The 21,339-nt window shown below is 50.1% G+C and overlaps 1 protein-coding gene and 1 pseudogene across 4 annotated transcripts in view; both read right to left on the bottom strand.

Annotated features, from left to right (window-relative positions):
• CLASP2 (cytoplasmic linker associated protein 2) overlaps positions 1–20,645 on the bottom strand; it is a 155,171-nt gene extending 134,526 nt beyond the window's left edge. For 3 of the 4 annotated variants that reach the window (XM_036738226.1, XM_036738227.1, XM_036738228.1), the window contains exons 1-4: positions 20,345–20,645; positions 7,126–7,204; positions 2,916–3,019; positions 1,307–1,398 (exon numbers count right to left, since the gene is read on the bottom strand). In XM_036738226.1, the coding sequence (XP_036594121.1) occupies positions 1,307–1,398; positions 2,916–3,019; positions 7,126–7,204; positions 20,345–20,587 (518 nt within the window). In that variant the 5' untranslated portion in view covers positions 20,588–20,645. The remainder of the gene's footprint in view (positions 1–1,306; positions 1,399–2,915; positions 3,020–7,125; positions 7,205–20,344) is intronic. The other variant, XM_036738225.1, reaches the window with a different exon arrangement.
• Positions 8,074–9,035, bottom strand: LOC118831061 (annotated as a pseudogene).
• Positions 20,646–21,339: the final 694 nt, after the last annotated feature.

The raw sequence follows: 21,339 nt of genomic DNA, 5'->3' as shown, positions 1-21,339 counted from the left end.
CATCACGCCCGCTCCCTCTGCCTCTGAAGGGGCTCATCATTCCATTCTTAGGGTAATGGCAGAAAGACCGGGCAAAGGACAGCAAAGACCGAGCAGAATCACAGATGCTGTGTGAAACAAGGAAGGAAAGAACCATTAAGAATTTTGGAAATGTCACTTGTTAGGAAAAGTGCACACCATGAACCTCGTGGGCACAAGAAATGCTGCCAAGCCTGCTCTAGAACAAGCCCCAGAGCTGAACCCAAGCTGGTCCCCCTGTCGAGGCAGCGCCACCTACCGAGGTCACTGGCTTTGGTGAAGAGCCAATGGTGAGAGTATCCTAAAGCCATCGCTTTTTGCTTTGACAATAAAAATGTCCTGGCGCTATCAAGACTTCTCCACTGATGTGTGCCCTCCCATCAATGATGCGGGTGAGTGCGGATGAGGGAGGGGCGGGGAAGCCAAGGAGGATGTGCCCAGAGTAAGGGCATCAGGAGGATGGGGGGGGGAGGGCAGGGGCAGCACACACCCAGAGGAAGACAGAAGGCAGAGGACTGTGGGAGGAAGAAGAGTCAGGGGAGGTAAGCTCACCTGAGACCCCACAGCAAATCTGGAACTGGCCCAGACACCAGATCCAAGAGAATTTTTAAAATCTACTAAGACTTGAAATTAGCAAAGCAGAGATCACCACAAATATTTTAAGTGACCACAAGGCAATACCATCAGCTCAAGGGCCAGAAGCAATAGAGAGAGAAAAGGCAAGCAGAGAAAAGAGCCTGAAAAGCCGTCCTCCAGGATGCTCCGCAGACGCCCTGGGCCGGCCACACAGGGCAAGCCACACAGACGGGAGAGAGAAGGCAGGAAAATAAGAGAACAGGGCAGTCTCTGAAAGAGGCAGAACCGACTGCTCACCATCAAAAAGACTTTCTCAAGGACAGTCCTGAGCTCAGTGCTGGCCGCCAATGACCACTAAGGACTGCTCTCCGAGAGCCTGCGGGCAGCAATTTGGCCCAGAAAACCAAGACTCCCTCATCTCCAGGCCCACAGGAATCAGCAGGAAGCAGGGTAAACTAGCCAGAGGCACTCACTCCCCAACATGGTGAGCCAGTGTGAGAGCAGAGGCTCTGTCCCCAAGGCCAAATATCTCCCAGACATTATAAAACCACATCTAAAAAGCCACTCAGGAATGAGTGCTAACACGTCAGAGGCATCACTGATTAAAAATAAAGAGATGGCCCCCATACCCATGAAAGCACATCATCTGTGCAGCTTTAGAGCCCAAGTTGGGGATGGAGGCAACGTGGTGTTTTTAAATTCTTCTGCTTACGTGTTTAAGGTGGCAATAAGACACAGACAGACACCTTCTCGGGACCGATAGTTCTTGTGTTTAAAACCAACAGTCAAGTGCTCCCAAACATACTAGTGGGAAAAAGAGAGAGAAGAATCGTGAATTATTGCAAACAAAATAACCCTGCTATCCCCTCTGCCAGAAAAGCCAAACTGTGTTACCATCCAGCCCCAACACAGATTTTCCACTCCTCTACTTTTGGTAACACATCTCTGAGCCACAGCTACAGGAACCGGCTTTCTCACCTATTTAATTTACCCTTGAATTTGGATTCTCCTCCTGCACGAAGCCCCTCCCTGAGGAACACCTAACACGTTCCCAACACTCTCTTCTAAGGAGTATTGGGTAAGGAATTACAGGTCTCAGAAAGGCCTACATCCAGGACCTCAGATAAATGTATCCCACTGTCTTTCCCTTGCAACACAGCCAAAAGACTCTCCGTGGTCCAGGAAGCATTTCACCAGGCCAGTGTTGCCTGGCAACGGCTGTAGAGTGATGGGAACAGGCCCGGCCAGCCCTTGCCACCAACACTGCGATCTCTGTTCAACTCCTGGCCTGACAAACAGCAACCTTCCACATACTGCTTTCTTTTTGGCAAAGTTTACTAGCCATTGTAATGACTAAGCGATGGTCAAAAACGGGCCCCCAAAGGAGGAGAAAGACAGCTTCTGAAGGCATGCAGTCTTCCCATTTTTCACAGCAACACACACACACACACACACTCTCACTAACACACATATACACGCACACACACTCACATGGCACAAACAGTTCCTGTATCCATGCAGCATAAGGTTCTGTCAGAGTACATTTTAAAAATAACTAATTGGCACATAGCCAGAGGCTCGTCTTAGCGATACTTTTTTCCAACCATCACGGAATTTATTTTCATAATTAAGATATTCATAAGTTCTCAAAATAAGCTTTCAGACTGCATTTTCTCATGACTTGTAAGTAATGAAAAGGAGCCTCTGGACAAAGTATCGTCAAGATCATAGTAACATCTGACCAGCTAGAAAGACCATCCAGACTGGGGTTAAAAGCAAAAGAAGAGGCTGGTCAAAGGCAGACACTTCCCTTGATCTGGGTCCTGGGGAAGCCTCATCCACGCCTTCAAAGGAAGCACTACTTGGCAGCTACAAGTGGGTGAAAACACAGAGGCCACCTTTTTTCATCCAAATCCATGCCCAAGCCCCCAGCGCCTGGGCCCCTGGCCAAGAAGCCCTAATCTCAGCTGAAACACTCGAGGGAACAGAAGAGGCAGAAGCCAACACCGAAGGGGTCGCCACATTATCCGGCAGAGTTTTTGGAAGCTTGCTATATGACTTGTATTTCCAATAGCTGGCTTTTCTTATCTGGTCTGAAAAACAATGGCTGCATACTTAAATAACACCTGCTGAGCAGAGAGCTTTACAAACAGGAGTTCCCTGGAGCCTGGCAACCATCCTGGGTGAGGGGCAGGCACTGTGATTATCCCCATCTATCAGATGAGACCGGGACAGAGAGGGCCACCTGGCTATGCTATCTTTCCACAGATTTCCCGCCACCTCCACCTGAACACACCATCCTCCAAGGGAAGGAAGCCTACCATGGGCGAAGCTGCTTGATCAATGAGCTTCAAGATCAGATTCTGCGCTTGTTCTCGGACCTGGTCTTTGGAATCTCCAAGCCGATCTATTAAAGCTGAAATAACTAGAGAAAACAAAACAATTAAGGATGACCAGTGACCAGCACAGAGTACCTAACGGAGACCATTTCAGAAATCCTCCCGACCACTCCCTGATCCCCACTCTGCAGAGGAGGAAATCTAGGCAGGCAGAGGGTCTGTGATGTGCCCAGAGTCGCTACCCTCACTGATGCTTTGGGGAGAGAAGGAAAGGGTATCGAGAGCGGGGCACGCCACATCAGTCATGCATCGACCGGAGTCTGACAAAGCCTCAAGATACGGGAACAGGGATCGGACCCGGGACTTTGCTGGTGGGCCAAAAGGTACCCTCCCCTCGAGCTGCCATCGCAGGGCGGCATTGACTCTGCCCAGAGCTTGAGACCTCAAGTCACCCAGGCAGGATCCGACCAAGAGCTTCTGGGCTCAGTCCACTTTACCATGACAGCACCTCATGTAATGCGTTTCTGCAGCCTATGTATTCTAGTCACTGCTTCCCAAAGAGCACGGAAAAAACAGGATTTCAAGCTGCTCACCCGGAGTGACACCAAGACCTCTGAGGATGTCCTGCCCACTGGCTCTGGAGCCAGCATGCTATAGCTGGCCACAGTGGCTGACGAGACTAGAATCGCCCTGCCTAGTAGGGCACTCTGGACTGAGGCCACAAGGATGAGGGAACCTAAATATGTAACAGCCCCAGGCATCCGGGTATCCTGACTTTCTCCAGCCCATTCAATGGATGGATGGAGGAATCCAAAGGATAAGGGGGCAAGGGGGTAGAGTTGACCTGGTTCACCAGGGGCTCCAAGGAGGGAAGTGAAGCAAGGGCAGCCAGCGGACAGGTTATGGCCCAAGAAAGAAGCAGAGGGTCCGGGGCTCGAGATCTTAGAGCTAGGCAGGGCATAACGCAGAGGGAAAGATGACACGGGAAAAAGAGATGATCCCACCAGGGAATTTCTGAGTGGGAGATGGCTAGGTGCAGGGGTGACTGCCTCTGGGTGTACCTGAGGTAGAGCAATAGGATGTTGGAGGCCCCTAGTATAAGGCCAGGAGTTGGGCAGGAGAGAGCAATTGTGAGGATGGTAGCAAACTCCTGGGGAAGGTACCAGAGTCTCAGGTGGGGGGCAGACATGCCTTGAGCAATCCTCCAAGGACAAGAGGGTGCAGGTAGCAAGGGGAGCCAGGATGGCTCTGACTCCCCTCCCCTGACCAGTGAGTTCGTGCAGCTAGGGAGGGGGAAGGGAGGCCAGTGGAGCTGAGTCCTGGGGGGGAGTAAGAAAGGACAAGGGTTAGGAGGGAAGTCAGTCCATGTTTGGGCCCAGCTGAGTGCTCACTCCAGAAAAGCATGTGCGTGAGCCAGGTGGCTTCCTCCCACTTGGGCATTCGCCATCCAGCCCCACAGATTCACCTTCTGTGGCCTCTACACAAGACTCCCATACCTGCCCCTCCATGTCTTTCCCAGACAATCCTCTGTTCTGGCATGCTCCCCCTTCTTCTCCCACCTCCTGAGGCCTCCCCATGGATCCGTCAGCCCAAAGGCACCTTCTGAGCCCTGATGCTGAGGTCTTCCTTGACCTCACCAGCTGTGGGGGAGATCCTCCAGTCAAAACTACTTGGCTCCAAATCAAATTCTGTGCTTGCCAATCAAAGAACACATAGGAAGCATTTACTATTATGTCCCAGGCAACATGCCATGTGCAGAAGATGCAAAGACAGAAATGGAATCGTTCCAAGCCAGGAGTCTGCATTTCACTGATGGTTTCTATAGGAGTGGGGACCTGAAGGAAGCCAGGGAAGCCAGGAAGCAGGGATGAGGAGAGAGAGAGCCCCAGGCCTGGGGATAGCCACAGAGTGTCCAGAGCCAAGAGATGGAGGGGCTTGTTTGTGGTCCAGCCAGGAGGCCAGGGCTCTGATGGGGGAGTGAGGGACAAGAGGGCTGGAGGGGAAGGGGGACCCTGGATGGGGGAGTGAGGGGCAAGAGGGCTGGGGGTAGTGGGGGGCTTGGGGCAAAGGCTCTAAATGCCAAGTAGAGCATTTGGGATCGGATTCTGGAGGTGATGGGGAGCTCCTGGGGTTTACTGAGTGATCACTTTGGTGGCTGAGCAGAGGACAGACTAGAGCTGGGAAAGCTGGGCCAAGGTAGCCCCCAGCAAACGAATGTCCATACAGTAGATATGAGGGGCTGAGGGGCTGCCCCCAGGCAGGGGCAGGGGCAGATGAGAAAATGGGGGGATGCAGACTGGGGTTGTGTGTGTATGTACATGCATGTGTGTACACATGTGTGCATGTGTGGATGGATGTGTGTATGTCTATGTATGTGCATGGAGGTACAGATGATGAATGTGTGCACGTACGCATGGATAGATAGATGGATGTGTGTATGTATGAGTCTATGTGTGTACACACACACACATAGCAGCAGCAGCGCTCACATTGAAAGAAGGCTTTAAGGTTAAAGAGCTTTACAATAGACCCCCTGGACCCCGCCAGCAGCCCTGGGTGTGAGGTGCTCCTGTTTCCATGGTTTACAGTTAAGAAAGCTCAGGCAGACAGCAGAGAAGTGGCCTGCCCAGGGTCATCCTGTGAGTCAGTGGCTGAAGCTGGATTTGAACTCGGATCTCTGGGACTCAGGTCCAGAACTCTGTGGCACCTCCAGCTGATCCTGTGACCTTCGTGTTTCAGCGTTCTCAGCACAATCGTCCTCCTTGCTCCTGTGAAGTGGGCACCCTCTGGCCCAGGGGCCAATGTGCCAATCCTCATCTCTGTCCAGACACAGTCCTGAGCTGCCACCCGCCAACTGTCTGCTCATCTCCGCTGAGATGTCCTGTCCACGGCTTCACCTCGACATGCCAAAGTAAGTGTCCTTCTTTCCGCCCAAACTCAGCCCACATCCAAATGCCACGATTTCCGCCCAGGATCGCAATCCTTTCCAGCTGGCCAGACCGTTTCCCCTCCCTCCCCCATCACCCAGAATGTTTCCCACTTTCAGCTCCTCCTTTTCTAGCCCATCTTTCATACAGCTGCTAACCACGCCCCACTCCACCTTCATGGTGCCTCCTGCCTCTAGAATCGTAATCATAATTGAGAGGTGCTGTGCCCTAGTGGATAGAGTGTGGGCTTTGGCGACATAAAGGACTGAGCTCAACATCTACCCTGGATGTATGCTGGCTGTGGGACTCTGGGAAAACTGCTTCTATTTTCGGTGTCACAGAAAACACTTGGATCAATCACTCCAATCAATTAATTAGCACATGATCTAGGTAATGTGCTGGGTCCCTGATGTAAAGTGAAAAAATATTCATATAAATACAAAACCAATGCAAGAAAATTATGGGAGGGAAGACACAAGTGCTTGGGGAATCAGGAAAGGTTTGTATCGAGGGAGTATCTGGAGGAAATGAGGTATTGTGGGAGTGTGCTCCAGGCACAGGACACTGACAGCAAAGGTGTGGAGATGAGAGAGGGTCTGATGTGTGAGAGCAGGAAGGGACAGAGTGGATAAGACTGGAAGGAGAGGATGGAGCTTTAAATGCTTTAATCGCTGAATGGGCGCCACCTCAGACAAACTGAGACCTGTTAAAGACCTTAGCTTAAAAAGGCCCAAGGCTCTCACTACATCCAGGGCCACCTCCAGTCATCCGGATCCATATGGGGCCACTGGACCCACATGGCTCCAGAGGAGAAAGTGAGGCTGATCTTGCGCAGCCCTGCCTCACTCAAATCCAATTCACTCGCAAGTCATGACATCATCCTCCTGATGTCATGGTCCCCTTTGAGAATGAAGGAGAAACAGCAAGAGGACGTTCCTGCCACATCACCCCCTCTCGATCTTCATGGCACCTTATGGCCTCTAGGAAAAACCCAAGCTGCAATCTAAAGCTCACCACAATGGGGCTGACACCAAGCCCTCCCAATTTTCACCTTGCTCCCTGCCAAGGATTCTCCCAGTCCAACTGGTCTAAAACTCATGGACAATCATGACATTCTATCTACCTGTCACCTTAAGAAAGAAATCCCCTATTTATTTTTGACAGAGAAAAAAGTAAATACTCTCTAGTTTACAACTATGCTTTTGCAAAAAAAAAAAGAAAAAAAAGAAAAAAGAAACCAAATACAGTAAGATTATTTAGCTTACCTGAGGGTATGTAAGATTTAAATCTTGTTGATAATCTGTCAATGAAGGCACTTAAAATTTCTAATCCAAGTAATGCCACCTGTAGGGAAAAAAACCAAAACATTAGTGGCTACAAGGAAAACCTTGAGCGTGCCAAAAGAGCACATTCAAAACAAAATTCCAGATCTGAATTCATCCGCCTGCCCACATTTACCAAGGTCAATCATTCGATTTAATCTAAACTACATCTGTCATGCTTAGAATCCTTTCCTTTAGAAAGAAAAGTTCAGTAGAATTCTTCAAGTCACAATTTCTTTCTCCGCTGGTTTATTTACATGATGAGCTTCTTGTAACAGTGCAGACCATGGAAAGACTGCTGGTGTTTCTGGTACTAAAAACCGAGGTTCTGGCCCAAGCCCTGTCCTTAATTCCATGTGAGACCTTACAAGAATAAAACCAAACCACCCCATCTGGGCTGGACCCCACCTTGGTTAAGCCTTCCCAGGACAGAAGCAAGGTCAGCATCTGAATGGGGGGGAGGACAAAGGAATTCAAGCAAACAGCCAAATTAAAGATAAGACTCTCAGAGCCCACTGCTCGGTGTCCAGTGCCTACAAACCCTCAGTCAGAGGAGGCTCGGGCAACAAATGCAAACCTGGGTAGATCCTGTAAGGAATGACTGAACTTTTGTGTTCACAGAAATCAGGTGATACATGACATGTGAGAACTAAGGAGTCATACGTGTCAGAAAATCTCTCACTTATTGGTTATTCAGGCTAGTGTAGGAAATAAACTGATTGTAGAAAATGTACTTATCATCATATTTCTTTGTTCTCTGAGTAAATCCATGGAATACCTTTTCCATTGAGGATGAGGCCAGGCCCCTTAAGCGAAGTCACTATCTTGAATAATGGAATTTTTCTTTTCTTTTTTTTTTTTGTAAAAAACCAATGTTTATTTTCTATCAGCATTTTTCCAACACTATTAGAGCATCTGGGGCAAAACTTAAGACCACTCTGTGGTAGTTCCTACCCACTCAGCGGCCTGAGCAGCAGGAACTGCAGACCAGTCCTCAGTAGCCGGCTGAGTACTCCAATCTTCTGTGGGGAACTGCTGAATGGGCACAGATGGCACCTACACTCCCTCAGACCAATCCGCCACCTCCGGCTAAGTAGCAGTGAATTCTGGGGTGGGTGCGGTCCATTCACCCTGAAACTCTTCCTTTGTCACTGCCTTCTCAGCTGTGGCCTGCTCCTCCTTTTCAATCTCCTCTGGATCCCTGTAGAAGTAAAGATCAGGCATAACCTCCCATGGGTGTTCACGAGAGATGGTACCATGCATACGCAGGACTTCACGGGCCAGCATCCACCACATCAGACCCACTTAGTGAACCCCCTTGTTGTTACATGGAATGGCAATATCCACATGGTGAAGTGGAGAGTCTGTGTTGCACAGTGCAATGGTTGGGAGGTTAACATACGATGCTTCAGTCAGAGGCTGGTGATCTGCCCGAGGATCAGTGACCATCAAGGGGCGAGGCTCCCTGAAAGCTGCCTGAATCTGGTTAGGGAAGGTGCCCAGTGTGAAACGTCCAGAAATAGGTGTGGCACCAATGGCAGCGGCAAATTTCAGAACAGCTCGCTGGCCAGTGCTCCTGGATGAGATGACACTAACATTGGCTGGGTTTTCAATGGCAGCAACAGCACGAGCTGCCAGCAGAAGCTTTTCCCAAGTTCTCTTCAAGTTAATGATGTAGATGCCATCACTTTCTTTGGTAGATATACTGTTCCATCTGGAGGTCCAAATTGGTGCCACCCAAATGGGTTCCTGCAGCAAGAAATTTGAGGACATCCTCCTCCTTCATCTGCAAGACATCCAGGGCTCCGGACATTGTGAAAGTTTCCCTTTAAAGTTACGACGGAAACCGAGAACAACGCTGTGTAGAACCCTCTTCGGGGCAGCTCAGAAAGCAATGGGATTTTTCTTAACGTTAATAGTAAAGGAAACACAGATATCCAGGGTGGTATTTTCAATTTACACGTAGTCAATTCTCTTATCAACTGAGAAAATTCCTTTCTCTGACTATGGTTAAACAAAAATGGAGATCATAAATCTGAGTAGGGATTGTTCTAAAGAGTATTTATAGCTTGAAATGTAGGGGATGGGAAATGTAAACAGGGCAGAGACCCACATAGGGGGCAGGGTTTAGGTGTTTTCAGATAGGCAGTAAACTCTACATTACCCAGCCAATGGGGAACCAGGGGAGGGATTTGCATTTGGGACGGGAAAATAAAAGACTGCATTTTTGCATTAGGAGGATGTGCCTACTTGTTAGGTAACAGGTAAAAGAAGAAAAGTTCTTCCTGAATTCACTAATGTCTGTGTGGAGTTCTTGGTGAGACACTTATTTCTTACAATCCCAACAGACAAGGAGACAAAACATGAGGGGCTGGCAGAGGCAAGGATGAAGACTGCACATCTGCAGGGATGACTGGGGGAAATCCAATAAACAGGAGTCAAAGCACAAACCCCCTAGCCAGCCCAAAAGGGACAAGGGCAAAGGGCTGAAGGGAGGGATCAGGTAGAAATGGAGAGGAATGCCCCTCCAGTCTCAGGCCAACTTCAAAGGAAAGGACCAGCCCAGAACTTTGGAACTTAGAAAATTAAAAACCAATTGAAAGAATTCACAGATTGTCTCCAGGAAAAAAAAAAAACCACCCCAGGCTGCAAATTCCAAGACCCAGAGTCTTTAATTTGAACAATTCAATTCAGAAACAAGCTCTGCAAGCCACCAGGAGAAAGCCCTCAAAGACAAAGGAAAGGCCATTTGAATGATGCCAGACTATTTTGCGCCCACTAGAAAACATAGAAGGGAAGGGAAGAATGTGTTCAGAAGAACAAGTGGAGCTCAGAATGTCACCCAAGGTGACCTAGCCTGCAAATCTGAATTTCACCGTACAGGACAAAAGACAGAGGTTCAATAATAAAGAAGAATCTGAAACATTTTTAGAAAGAACACAAGAACTAAAGAGAGTCTTTGCTTCTCAAACATTCCAAACAACAGAAACTTAGGAGCAGCAAATAAAGGCAGTGGGGAAAGGGGAGTAACAAAGAGACCCCAAAGAGGCCAGACAGATGTCCCAATTCACTGCTCATGGCACTAGAATGGATCCAACCACTCTGAAAAGCCATTTGGAACTCTGCTAACAAAGTCCTAAATGACCATCCCCAAAGGTCCCCCAGGCAGGCACACACTCCAAGGAAGTCAACAGGAAAATGAGAGGCCCCAAATACAACACAATTATTTTGTAGTAGCACTTTTAATGGTTACAAAGAATTGGAAACAAGGTAAATGTCCATTAATTGGGAGTGGCCAAACACACTGGAATATAAATATGATGAAATATTAGCAAATGAAGAAACAAATATAAAAATTCTTATTTATATGGAACAAAGCAAATTGAAGCAAACAGAACTAGGAAAAACAACATATGGTATGACAACACATGAACAGAAAAAGAAAGGAGAGAGGGAGGGAGGAAAGGAGGGAGGGAGGGGGGAGGAGAGGGAGAGAGGGAGAGAGGGAGGGGGAGGGAGAGAGAGAGAGAGAGAGAGAGAGAGAGACAGAGAGAACAAAGAAAGAACAAAGAGAGGCTAGGGAATTAGAATGACTGTGATGGACAAAGGGGGAAGCTTACCCAGTCCAATCATAAGAAGCAGCAAGTTCCAGGCCCAATTCTAAACCGATGTTTAGACTCCTTTTACCCTCCCATCTACACTACTGGACTATAAGATTTCAGTGAAAACAAGGAAGATGTGAAAAGCCTTCAGGACAAACAAATCCACCCCAGGACTTCTGCTATTCTTCTGTACCTCCTGCAATATCATTTGAAGACATCATGGACCTGAAGGCTCCTGGTTTCTTTTCTTCCATTAAAATGTTAGCACTACATCATCCTACAGGTCCTTCCAATTGCTCGAGCAGATTGACTTCTCCAGGGTTCTCTGAACTCTCCCGTGTGCTTGCATTTCAAAGATGCTAGTCAGTTTTTGCCTTTTCATTGGAAAAGCCTGAAAGTCCTCTATTCCACTCATTTATTCCCCGCAGGAATATTCTCTGCTTTGTAGAGTAAGTTATTCTTGGTTATGATCCTCTATCTTTGACCTCTTCCAACACTGTGTTCCTAGATCTCCGTTCCTCACCTGTGAAAGCTACTTGGTCTCCCATGATCCTGGCTGTACTTGGAACTGCTTCTTTCTGGAGGTTTGCATTATTTTTACTTTAACCTGGGAGTCACAGATTTGAGCTAGGACATTCCTAGGACTTTTTCCTTTTGGGGTTTCCCTTCAGGGAATCAGAGGACTCTTTCTATCCCTATTTTGGCCTCTGGTACTGAGCAATTTTTGTTTGTAATTTCCGGAAATATAGCAACCAGGCGTTTTTAAGTCATGGTTTCATGGAGTCTTCTTCATGTGACACAGAGGTGGAGAAAAAAAGTAGAAGGCATCTCAGTGACATGAGATGAGAAGGAAGAAAGAAGGTGCTCTTGGCAAATAGCCTCAATATTGCTAGAAATACGCTTGACACTGAAATTCAGGTATCAAAGGCAATTCATTATTATTGAGGAATCCAAAGGAATTGGTAAATATTCCTGGCCAGGAGTAAACTCCGCCCTTCTTTAGCAAGAAGGAGTACTATGCACCATCAATTCAGTACCTCCCCTTGGAGTACAGATTGGTCCGCTCCACTGTTCCTGATACACCTCTTCATACATTCTCTCCTTGATATATGTAAGCGTGTCCCCCTCCTCTCATCATATGTCCCATGTTCAAAAATGGGCATATAAGGTAATATATTCAATTAGCCAAATAAGCATGTGTGGTAGCCATTTGACCCAGTTCTCTCTTCAACCCTGACCTTCATCTGGCCCGTTTAGGCCAGTTTTCCTAACATCCTGAGTCCGTGGTTTTTGCAAAACCAACTTTATCACCAACTTTATTCAGATTGGCTGGGAACCCTTATCTTGGTTAATTTTTACTCCTTCTTTGTTCAAGCTGATGGTTCGTTAATGATTCTGTGGAACTTAATTAACTCTTCTGTGGAAACCTAACTTTCCCTAACTTTTACCAATCTCTCACAATATTTTGAAAACAAGCCAGAGAGTTGGCCTCGCACTTAGGAAACTGGCAAAGACAACAAAAGATGAGGATTGCCAAACTTGGGAGGACTCATGGGAAGACAACCCATTGTTGGTGGAGTTGTGAATGAGCACAACCTTTCTGGAAAGCAATTTGGCACTAGGCAAATAAAGTAGATAAATTGTCTATACCCTATGACACAGATACTGCTGCTCGGTACACATCCTAAGGAGGTTAAAGACAAAAAGAAGACTCTATGTACCAAAATATTTTTGGTGTATTTCTTGGTTGCAATAAAGAGCTCAAACAAAACAGGCGCCATCAACTGGGGAATGGCTAAACAAATGGTAGTACATGAATAGAATGGGACATTAGTGTGCAGTAATAAACAAACAAAAAAAAACTGATGACTAAAGAGAAGTGTAGGCAGACTTGCAAAGTGAAGTAAACAGTCAAGAAAACAATATGCATATTGAATACAAGAATGTAAACAGAAGGAACTACAAAGCAATTAAGCAGAAATACTTTGAAACACAAAGCCTAAGCACTAAAAGAGAGATAATGAGAAGACATCCAGACTGACCCCTTTGGGGGGGAAGGGAAGTGAAGGGAAGGCATTCACCCTCTGACACGGATTAGCTCTGTGACCCTGGGTAAGTCACTTCACCTCTGCCTCAGTTTCCTCAACTATAAGATGGAGATAATAACCACCCCACCTTATGATATCTGTAAAGCACTTAGTGCAGTGCCTGGCACACAGTAGGTGGCTATATAAATGCTTACTCCCTCCCCTCCTTATCCCCTCCTCTCCCTATGGCTGTAGGAATTACAAATGTCAGAGGTTTTTAAATGTACTAATCAATTTTGCTGATTTTTTTTTAAATCTCCTATTCCTTTAAAAAATCCTTTGCTAATACCACTTCTAGGGCTGTATTCCAAAGAGATCATACAAGCGGGAAATGGACCCGTATGTACAAAAATACTTATAGCACCTCTTTTAGTGGTGGCAAAGAATTGGAAACCAAGGGGATGCCCATCAATTGGGGAACAGCTAAACAAACTGTGGTATATGAATGTAATGGAATACTATTGTGCAATTAGAAATGAGGACCAGACGGACTTCATTACGCCCTGGAAAGACTCACATGAACTGATGCTGAGTGAGAGGAGCAGAAGCAGGAGATTATTATACACCATTACAGACACACGGTATCTGTAAGGATTAACTTTGATAGACTTGGCTCCTCTCAGCAATGCAAGGTTCAGAGACAGCCCCAAAAGACTCATGATAGAAAAAGCTCTGCACGTCCTGAGAAAGAATTATGGAGTCTGAGTGCAGATTGAGGCGACCTATTTTCTCTCTTTTTTTTTTTCCTTCTTTTTTAGTTTCGTTTCTCCTCTCTCATGATTCATTCCACTGGTTGTAATTCTTCTTTACAACTGGACTATTATGTGAATAAGTTCAATGTGAAGGTAAATGTAGACCCTACGTTGGATTACATGCCATCTTGGGGAGGGAGGAGAGAGGAGAGGGAGAAAAAATTTGGAACCCAAAAACCTGTGGAACTGAATGTTGTAAACTAAAAATTAAAAAAAAAATTATTGATTAAAATAAAACTGTGTTCATCCTCAAAAACAAATTCTTTGCTAGATGTGTAGCTCTCTGGGAGAATAAAAGGATATTAAAAATAAAAGATATCATCTCAATTTATTTCTTTTTATGAAATACACTCTGGAAACTCCTAAGTGGTTCTAAGCACTGGGAAGCCACACCCTGGGAGGGTCACTGTGACATGTCACCAGACCAAGGGCAGGCGGTAAGGCACCGATGGAGACCTCCATCTGGCTCTGATCGGCCAGGCTGTGGCGCGCACATTTAGGGTGAGGGTCCAGTGCTGACTGTGCAGGGTCTGCTCTGTTTCTGCCAACGAGGTTGGCACATTTGGTGTGAAGGTCCGGCTGCTGACTGCGCAGGGTCTGCTCTGTCTCTGCTAAAGAGGTCAGCTGTATTCCTTCTCTGTTTTGTTTTTTTGGATCCTGCTAAGTCTGGAAATACTCTGGAATTCTAAAGTGTATGGAACAGAGGTCTCCAGAAAGCCCAAGTCTGCCTAAAAATCCCTGGAAACAAAGTTAGACAAAACAAATACAGGGAATGCTGGGCAGAGAACTCCCTGTGCCAAGCCAGGCTGGCACCTTCTCTGTGTAACTAGGTCATGAGCAGCACACTGGGCCTGAGGTCAGGAAGAGCCAAGTTCATAACCTCTAGCCACCTCAGCTTCCTCCCTGAAGCCTTAGAATAATAGCCCTCCCTCCCAGGGCTGCTCGAAGGACTAAACCAGTTAATATTTGTAAAGTGCTATATGAATACTAGCCACCATCCTCTTCCTCACCAGTGGGGAACCCTCGAGAGCTGCCCAGCCCACAGAGAGATAAAGGTACCACCCAAGCTCACGCAGGCCCAGCACACACTGGGACACATGTGTAGCCAGAATGGACTTTATTGTTTTCTTTGAATGACTCAGCTTGCCTCGTTGAGCTTCCCTGGACCCTGGGGCTTGCTCTTCCGGGGCAGGACCAGAGCTTCCTGTGTGATGAGTCGTGGCGCTGGCTGAGGGGAGGTGTGTTAACGTGGTCTACGCTGGGGGAGGGGCCAAGTCAAGAACCAATCGGCCCTGGTCGTTCAGGCGGCGCTTGATGATGTCAAAAACTCTATAAGAGGGGAGAGGACAGCTTGAAGATCCTCCTTTCCTTTTCCGGTTGGAGCCAGAGACACCTACAGCTGCCGGTAGCAGAGCTGACTGGAGGCTAGTGGGTAATCTTCTTACCGTAGAGGGGAAGCATGTATACGATTTTGCCTTATACCATCTCGCTTCTCTGTGGCCTTCTGGTTACCCTTATAAGGCAGACTGATTGGGCCTGGAAGCTTTTGATGAAAATATCAAAATGGGGACGCTGGTTTGTGGACTTGTTATTGTGGAGTGTAAATACATGCTTTAGTTCTCCTGCCTTCTGCCTAGCGAATTCCTTATATCCTGCGGTTCCGGACCTTCTGGGCACATATGAGATTCTCTTTGAAATCATAAATTCTGCCTTCCTAATATAACATGAAAGGAATGTTTAGCAGCCAGAGTTTACAGAAAAATCAGGCCCAGAACATCCAGAACAAGGCAACGAGGGCCTGCTCTTTGTCCTTTGTGACACCCCGAAGAGGACCCCTCATGAGCAGAGAGCCCTCAAAACTGCACAAATTCAAAACCTTAACTCCTAACCAGGGCCACTTCCAGATTTCACCTCCTTAGGAACAAAAGGAAGGCCTTGGACAAAAAGAAGTTAAATCTGCAAAAGCGCTTTCATAACCACCAAAAATACAAGAACTGCTGAGGCTAAAGCGAGATCGCTGTCTCTAACTTGGCCAAAAACAAGCCAGAAGGGGGTGCCAGGCATTTCCATTAACCACCCCATCTCAAGCCAAGCCAGGCCAGACCCGCCACCGCCCCCCAGCCCCCTCTCCTCTACCTAGGATAGGCAGCATTTCTATGGCCATCTAAGCTTTGCAAAGCACATCCCACACGCCAATTCACTTGGTCCTCACAACCGACATGGGAGGTGGGCACTATATCCCCATTTCACAAGTGAGTAAACTAAGGCACAGAGAGGTGAGGGTCTTGAGCAGGGTCACAGAGCTAGGAAGCATCAGGGACCATATTTGAACTCAGGTCTTCCTGCTGCCAGACCCAAGGCTCTAGGATTTGTACAACAACTACCAAGCAGCCGCAGAAGAATAAGAACTTTCTCCCATAGATATAAGGCAGATCTGCTCATTGCATCAGATTAAATAAGGTATTTGTACAGCACTTGACCTGGCACGTAGTAGGTGCTTACTATAGTAAATAATACTGCATTTTTCTGGTTGAGCTGAAGAGAAAAATGTGGAAAAAAAAAAAAAGCTGAGAACCCACCCCTGCAGTCGGTCCATGATCCATGTCCCAGGGTACCAAGAACCCCTCGGGGAGCTCCCACTGGAGACAGGGTCAGCAGCCAGCCTGGCCACAGAGACCAGTGGGACCAGTGCTTCTCCCACACCCTTCCCCTGCCCCAGGCTCCTGCCTCCATTCATCTTGGTGACCGGGCCCACCTCTGCAGCCTTCTAGTGTCCAACATACTACATCTGAAGGCCTCATTTCCCCCAACAAACTGCCCGAGGTTTCTCTGAATCCCCAATGGGGGCAGCTTACACTCCCCAAGTCACTCCAATTCCTCACAAGAGACTTGACCGGTAAACAGCCAAGCTTATCCAGGTTCTCCCATCTATGACCATGGCTGCCGCAAAGAAGGGCTCCAATCCTTACCAAGATCCTGCCTCCTCACCTACTCAAGGCATGGGCTGACCTGGCCTTCTATAAGGGTCCTGGCAGGGTCTGCTGGGCTGGGGAGGCTCTGAGCATACCTCCAGACCCACGTCCAGTGGGACAGAGACAGCTACAGTTTGGCCTCAGACCCCTTGGCACAGGGGGCAGGGAAGGGGTGGGCTCAGAGCTGAGAGGAGGAAACAGGAAGTCGTCCAGGGGTTGTAATTAACCTTCTCACCCCCAGAAACAAAGGCACCCATTCCCTGAACACCTGTGTCCTTCCTCTAACACCGTTGGGAATCATGGATCACACGCCAAGGGGCAGTGGAGAGGCACAGGGTGCCCGGGAGTTGGTTAAAAGAGCACAGGGGACAGTTTGACAACAGATGTGCTAGAGATGCTACTACAGGGAGGGACAGTCCACAGAGAAGCTGCAGGCTTCACTGAGGTCCAGGCAATGCCAAGGGATTTAGGGCAAGGCCCTCACACACACAGCACAGTCAATGTGTCAGTCAATCAACAAACATTTATCAAGGACTTACTCTGTGCCCAGCACCATGCTAAGTGGAACCCACTTAGGGGACGCAAATATAAGCAAAATCAAGCCTGCCCGCAGGGAGCGTGTATTCTAGTGGGGGGAGAGAGGGCATGGAGGAGGAGCTGAAGGAAGAACATCCAAGGTGTGGTGCCACAGTCCAGAGAATCAGGGCTTGCTGCTCTGGGCCCTTCTCCAAAAAGGAAGCTCTGGATCATCAGTGGGAAAAGGAGTCTGGGAGCCAAATGAGGGGGCAGCTGGTTTGAGGAAGACCTGGGTTCAGGTCACAGGAGCCTGGACCCAAACAGGGGGCCGGGTGGTCTCTGCACGAGATGCTGTTACCAATGGGGACTGTAATCTGCTAGAGGAGAGGGTCTTCTCCCTTTCTGTGTTGAAGCAGCCTGGAGAGGCTTGTGGAAGACAAGGCTTTAGGAAGGAGTGGGTGGGGAGAGGGAACGCTCAAGGAACAGCTGTCAGCTGGGAAGACCAATAGAGGGGGTGCCAGAGGTTTGGAATAGTGGCCACGGTGCCCAGCACCAGCAAGCCTTGATCACAGCAAAGAAGGAATCCCTGGAGGTGGTCATGTTATTCAGATCTGACTATTCAAAATTATGATTCTACATAAAATTATGGTATTTGTTCCAGGCCTACGGAAAATGCAATGAAAATTTTAACAATAAGTTTTATTTATTAATGTAATATAACAGCAAAGGATAAGAAAATTATTTGTTCAAATTTATTACAAAGTAATAAAAGAGTTACAGAAAGCAAAATTTTTAAAATTTAAAAATTATTTTAAGTTGCCAAACACTGAAGCCCAATGTAAGATTACACTGATGTGATGAAAATCTCATTTTTTGTTTAAAGTATGTTAGCAGCCTAGATTGAACTGCCTTCCCTTTCTTTAAACCTCCATGCATATGCTGGCAGGTACAGAGAGCCTGACCCATGCCTGGAGAACTGGCACATTCTCACTGAAGTCAGGGTGCCCCTCCACAATGCTGGGCCTCACGCCTCTTCCCATCAGGAAGACAGCCTCAGATTGCTCCTAGAGGGCGAATGTCTCCATCTGCACACCCTTTGATCCTCCAAGATGACCAGCTCATTCTCTTGAGGGTGACTCATTGCCAGGCCATCACTTTCCAGCTGTTCCAAACCAAGCTTTCTTCCCAGGTTTGTTATTTCTTCTATCACAGTCTGCTTTTATGACAGAAAACCTGCCCAGTGAGACGTGCCTCCGCACAGCAGCGGCTGCCTCTCCATTCCTCCAGCCGTCTCAGCTTTTTAAAGGAACAGAAGCAACCAACGCTTGCAGTAAGAGCGTCTTTGCTATCACCTCGTGCCCTTTCCTTTCACCGTCTGAAGTAAGCTGGAGCTTTTATCCAGAAGGCTGCGCATGTAATTGGATCGCTGTTACTGCAACGTGCCACCTCCTCCTCCTCCTCGTGGCTGTTGCCGAAGTCACCAGCTGGTGAGGGCAGCCTTTCTTTTGAATTCTTCCTGCCTCTCTGCCCATGTTCCACACCACTCACGGGGCGTTCCCAGAGGGCTGTGGACTGCGTAGTAGGAACCACAGAATCTCTTTTGGTGTTACTGCAACCGCGTTCATGTCGCTGTCCTAACAGATCGCCTTTCTGTTCTAATGCGACAACAAACAGCTTTTTTGTTCTTGCGCTGGCTACGTCTCCATGTGAAGGCGCTTCCTTCAGTCCATTTTGCTAAAGACGCTTTTAAACTCAAGAGCCCATGTGAGTGTGACCAGCCCTCAGATTCTGTGACCCGAGCCAGAGAGGGCCACCCCCGAGTCCCTGAGGTGGCACGAGGATCCCGCCACTGCCGAGCAATGTGGAATGCCTCTTCTGCGGCCCATCTGTGTTCCGATTGCCTGGTGCCACGATCCCGGGTTCCAGCGGCTCTGAGAGAAGTAAGGGAAGAGCCCCTGCAGGCTGAGGAGAGCGGTCCTGTGTGTTCAGGAGGACGGTTCCCCCGGGATGTTCTACTGGACATCGATATAAGAAAATATAAAGAAAAAGTAACTGGGTGGGGGGGCATGACCTGGTAGAAAAGGTGCCAAGGCTTCCAGGCGCCTGAGCTGACGAGGGGGCTGGAAGTGCCGAGGTGCACAAATGGCACAGAGCTCCCGTTTCTATGGCCCACTGAGCATTTCAGTCAGGAGACTGATATCGCCTTGTCAGATGAGGAAACTGAGGCAGAGGGCAAGTGACTAGTAGAGCGGGTCTGAGGCTGGACTCGAACTCAGGTCTTCCTGCCTTCAGGCCCAGTGTGCCAGCCACACAGCCTGCCCGGGAAGGGCAGCAGGGGAAGAAGGTGGAAGTGAGAGGCCCCAGTCCGGGGACAGAGCCTGGCAAGGCCATAGAGGAAGGCCTCAGTTCCGGGCCTCCTGCAAAGCTCCCAGCCAAGGGGCCAGCTGGTGGAGGGTCCAGGCAGGGCTGGAGGCCGGGCAGTTCTGCAAGGCCAGGCAGGCCTCTGGTCTGGGCGGGGCCTGAGGGGACCAAGGGGAACCTCTTTCAGGGGCTGCCCTAGGGAGGGAGGGACGCCCGGCTCTACGGCTCCTATGTCTAACCCTGCAGAAAGGGGGGGGGGCGGGCAGACCTGGGGAAGGGGGCGCCCGGGGCTTTACGGCACAAGCTCCCAGGATGCTCAGGATCCCCCTGCCGGGGAGGCGCCGGAGGGGAAACTGAGGCAGGAAGAAGCGAAGCATACCCGCCGGTCACGTACCAGGCTGGATTTGACCTCGGGTCACCCAGCACAGAGCTGGGCGTGCATAGGGCGCTCCGGCGGGAGGTGGGGGAATTGGGGCACTCCCTGGCCCCTTCCGGATCCCGGGCCGGCCGGGTCTTGGTGAGGGTGCTGGGGCCGGCTCCTGCTTTCGGGGGGCGGGGTAGGGGACGGGAATCCTTGAGCCTCTGCGGACCCACTGTGTGCACCGCACAAAGGTCTCTATGCGGACAGGAAGAACGACCCTGCTCGGGCCAAGGATCAGGACCAGCTGTTCCCATGCCAGACCCCTCCTGGAGCCACCGGCAAGGGCCGCCTGCCTCGGTTTCCCCAGCTGTAAAATAGGGATCGGCGCGGCTCCTGGCGCGTAGTAGGAATCTTAAGAAATACTCCCTCCCTTGCCTCCTGGATGGGTCCCAGTGACCCCCGGCCCTTCCCCGCCCCCTCCCCCGCGGCCCTGCCCACTCCCCTCCCCCACCTTGCTGTGGCTGGCCGGCAGCCATGCAGAAAGCTCGTCCACGACCCGGCTCAGCGTGGCCTCGTCCAGCTCCGGCTCCGGGACCCCCGCGCCGGGCCCGGGTGCCCGCAGCCGCCGCAGCAGCTCGTGGCCCGCCAGGAGCCGGCCGCCCGCGTCCCGCGTCCGCAGCAGCTGCGCGCACAGCTCCGACAGGCTCGGGCCCCCAGGCTCCCCGCTCCCGCCGCCGTCCTCGGGGGCCTCCATGGCGGCCCGGAGGCGAGCACGGCCGCGGCCCGGTTCCGCTTCCGGCTCCGCTTCCGCTTCCGGCCGGACCGGCAGACGCCCGAGAGCCCACACTCAAAAGGGGCGCCCCGGCCCGGCGCGAGACACGCGACTGCGCCGCCACGCCCCGTGACGTCGGCGCAATGCCGCGTCCCCGCCCCCACGGCCCGGCGCAGGCGCGTAGTGGCAGGCCGCCCCGCCCTCTAAAGATGCCTCTCAGTTCCGCCTGAGGGCCCTAACGAGACCCGCCCTTGAATGGCGGTGCTCCGCCCCAGGCCCGCACAGGCGCACACCGTCCCTCCAGGACCCGCCCCCTGAAGGCGCTGCTCCCCACCCCTAGGCTCGCACAGGCGCACACTGCCCCGCCGGGACTCGCCCCCTGAAGGCGCTGCTCCCCACCCCTAGGCCCGCGCAGGCGCACACCGTCCCGCCGGGACCCGCCCCCTGAAGGCGCTGCCAGGCAGGCGCTCGCTGCTCACTGTGCTAACCGCCCCACCCTGCCCTCCGACCCCGAGTCAGGCTCTTGAGCCTGTAGGACACTGCCGCCTGCGGGGGGGTGGGGGGGGGGGGTGGGGGGGTGGGGCGGGGTCCAGCTTAGGAAACCAAGGCCTAGAGAGGCCAAGGGATCTGACCAGGCCCTGGTGCTGGGGAGTCTCCAAGACAAGAGGCGGCCGGACCCAGCCCCACTGATGGGGTGCTTGTGCTTGAACGCTAATTCTAATAGCCTCTGCTTG

Source organism: Trichosurus vulpecula, chromosome 9 (assembly GCF_011100635.1).
Source record: "Trichosurus vulpecula isolate mTriVul1 chromosome 9, mTriVul1.pri, whole genome shotgun sequence".
Lineage (NCBI taxonomy): Eukaryota > Metazoa > Chordata > Mammalia > Diprotodontia > Phalangeridae > Trichosurus > Trichosurus vulpecula.
This window is presented reverse-complemented; position numbering and strand designations above follow the sequence as displayed.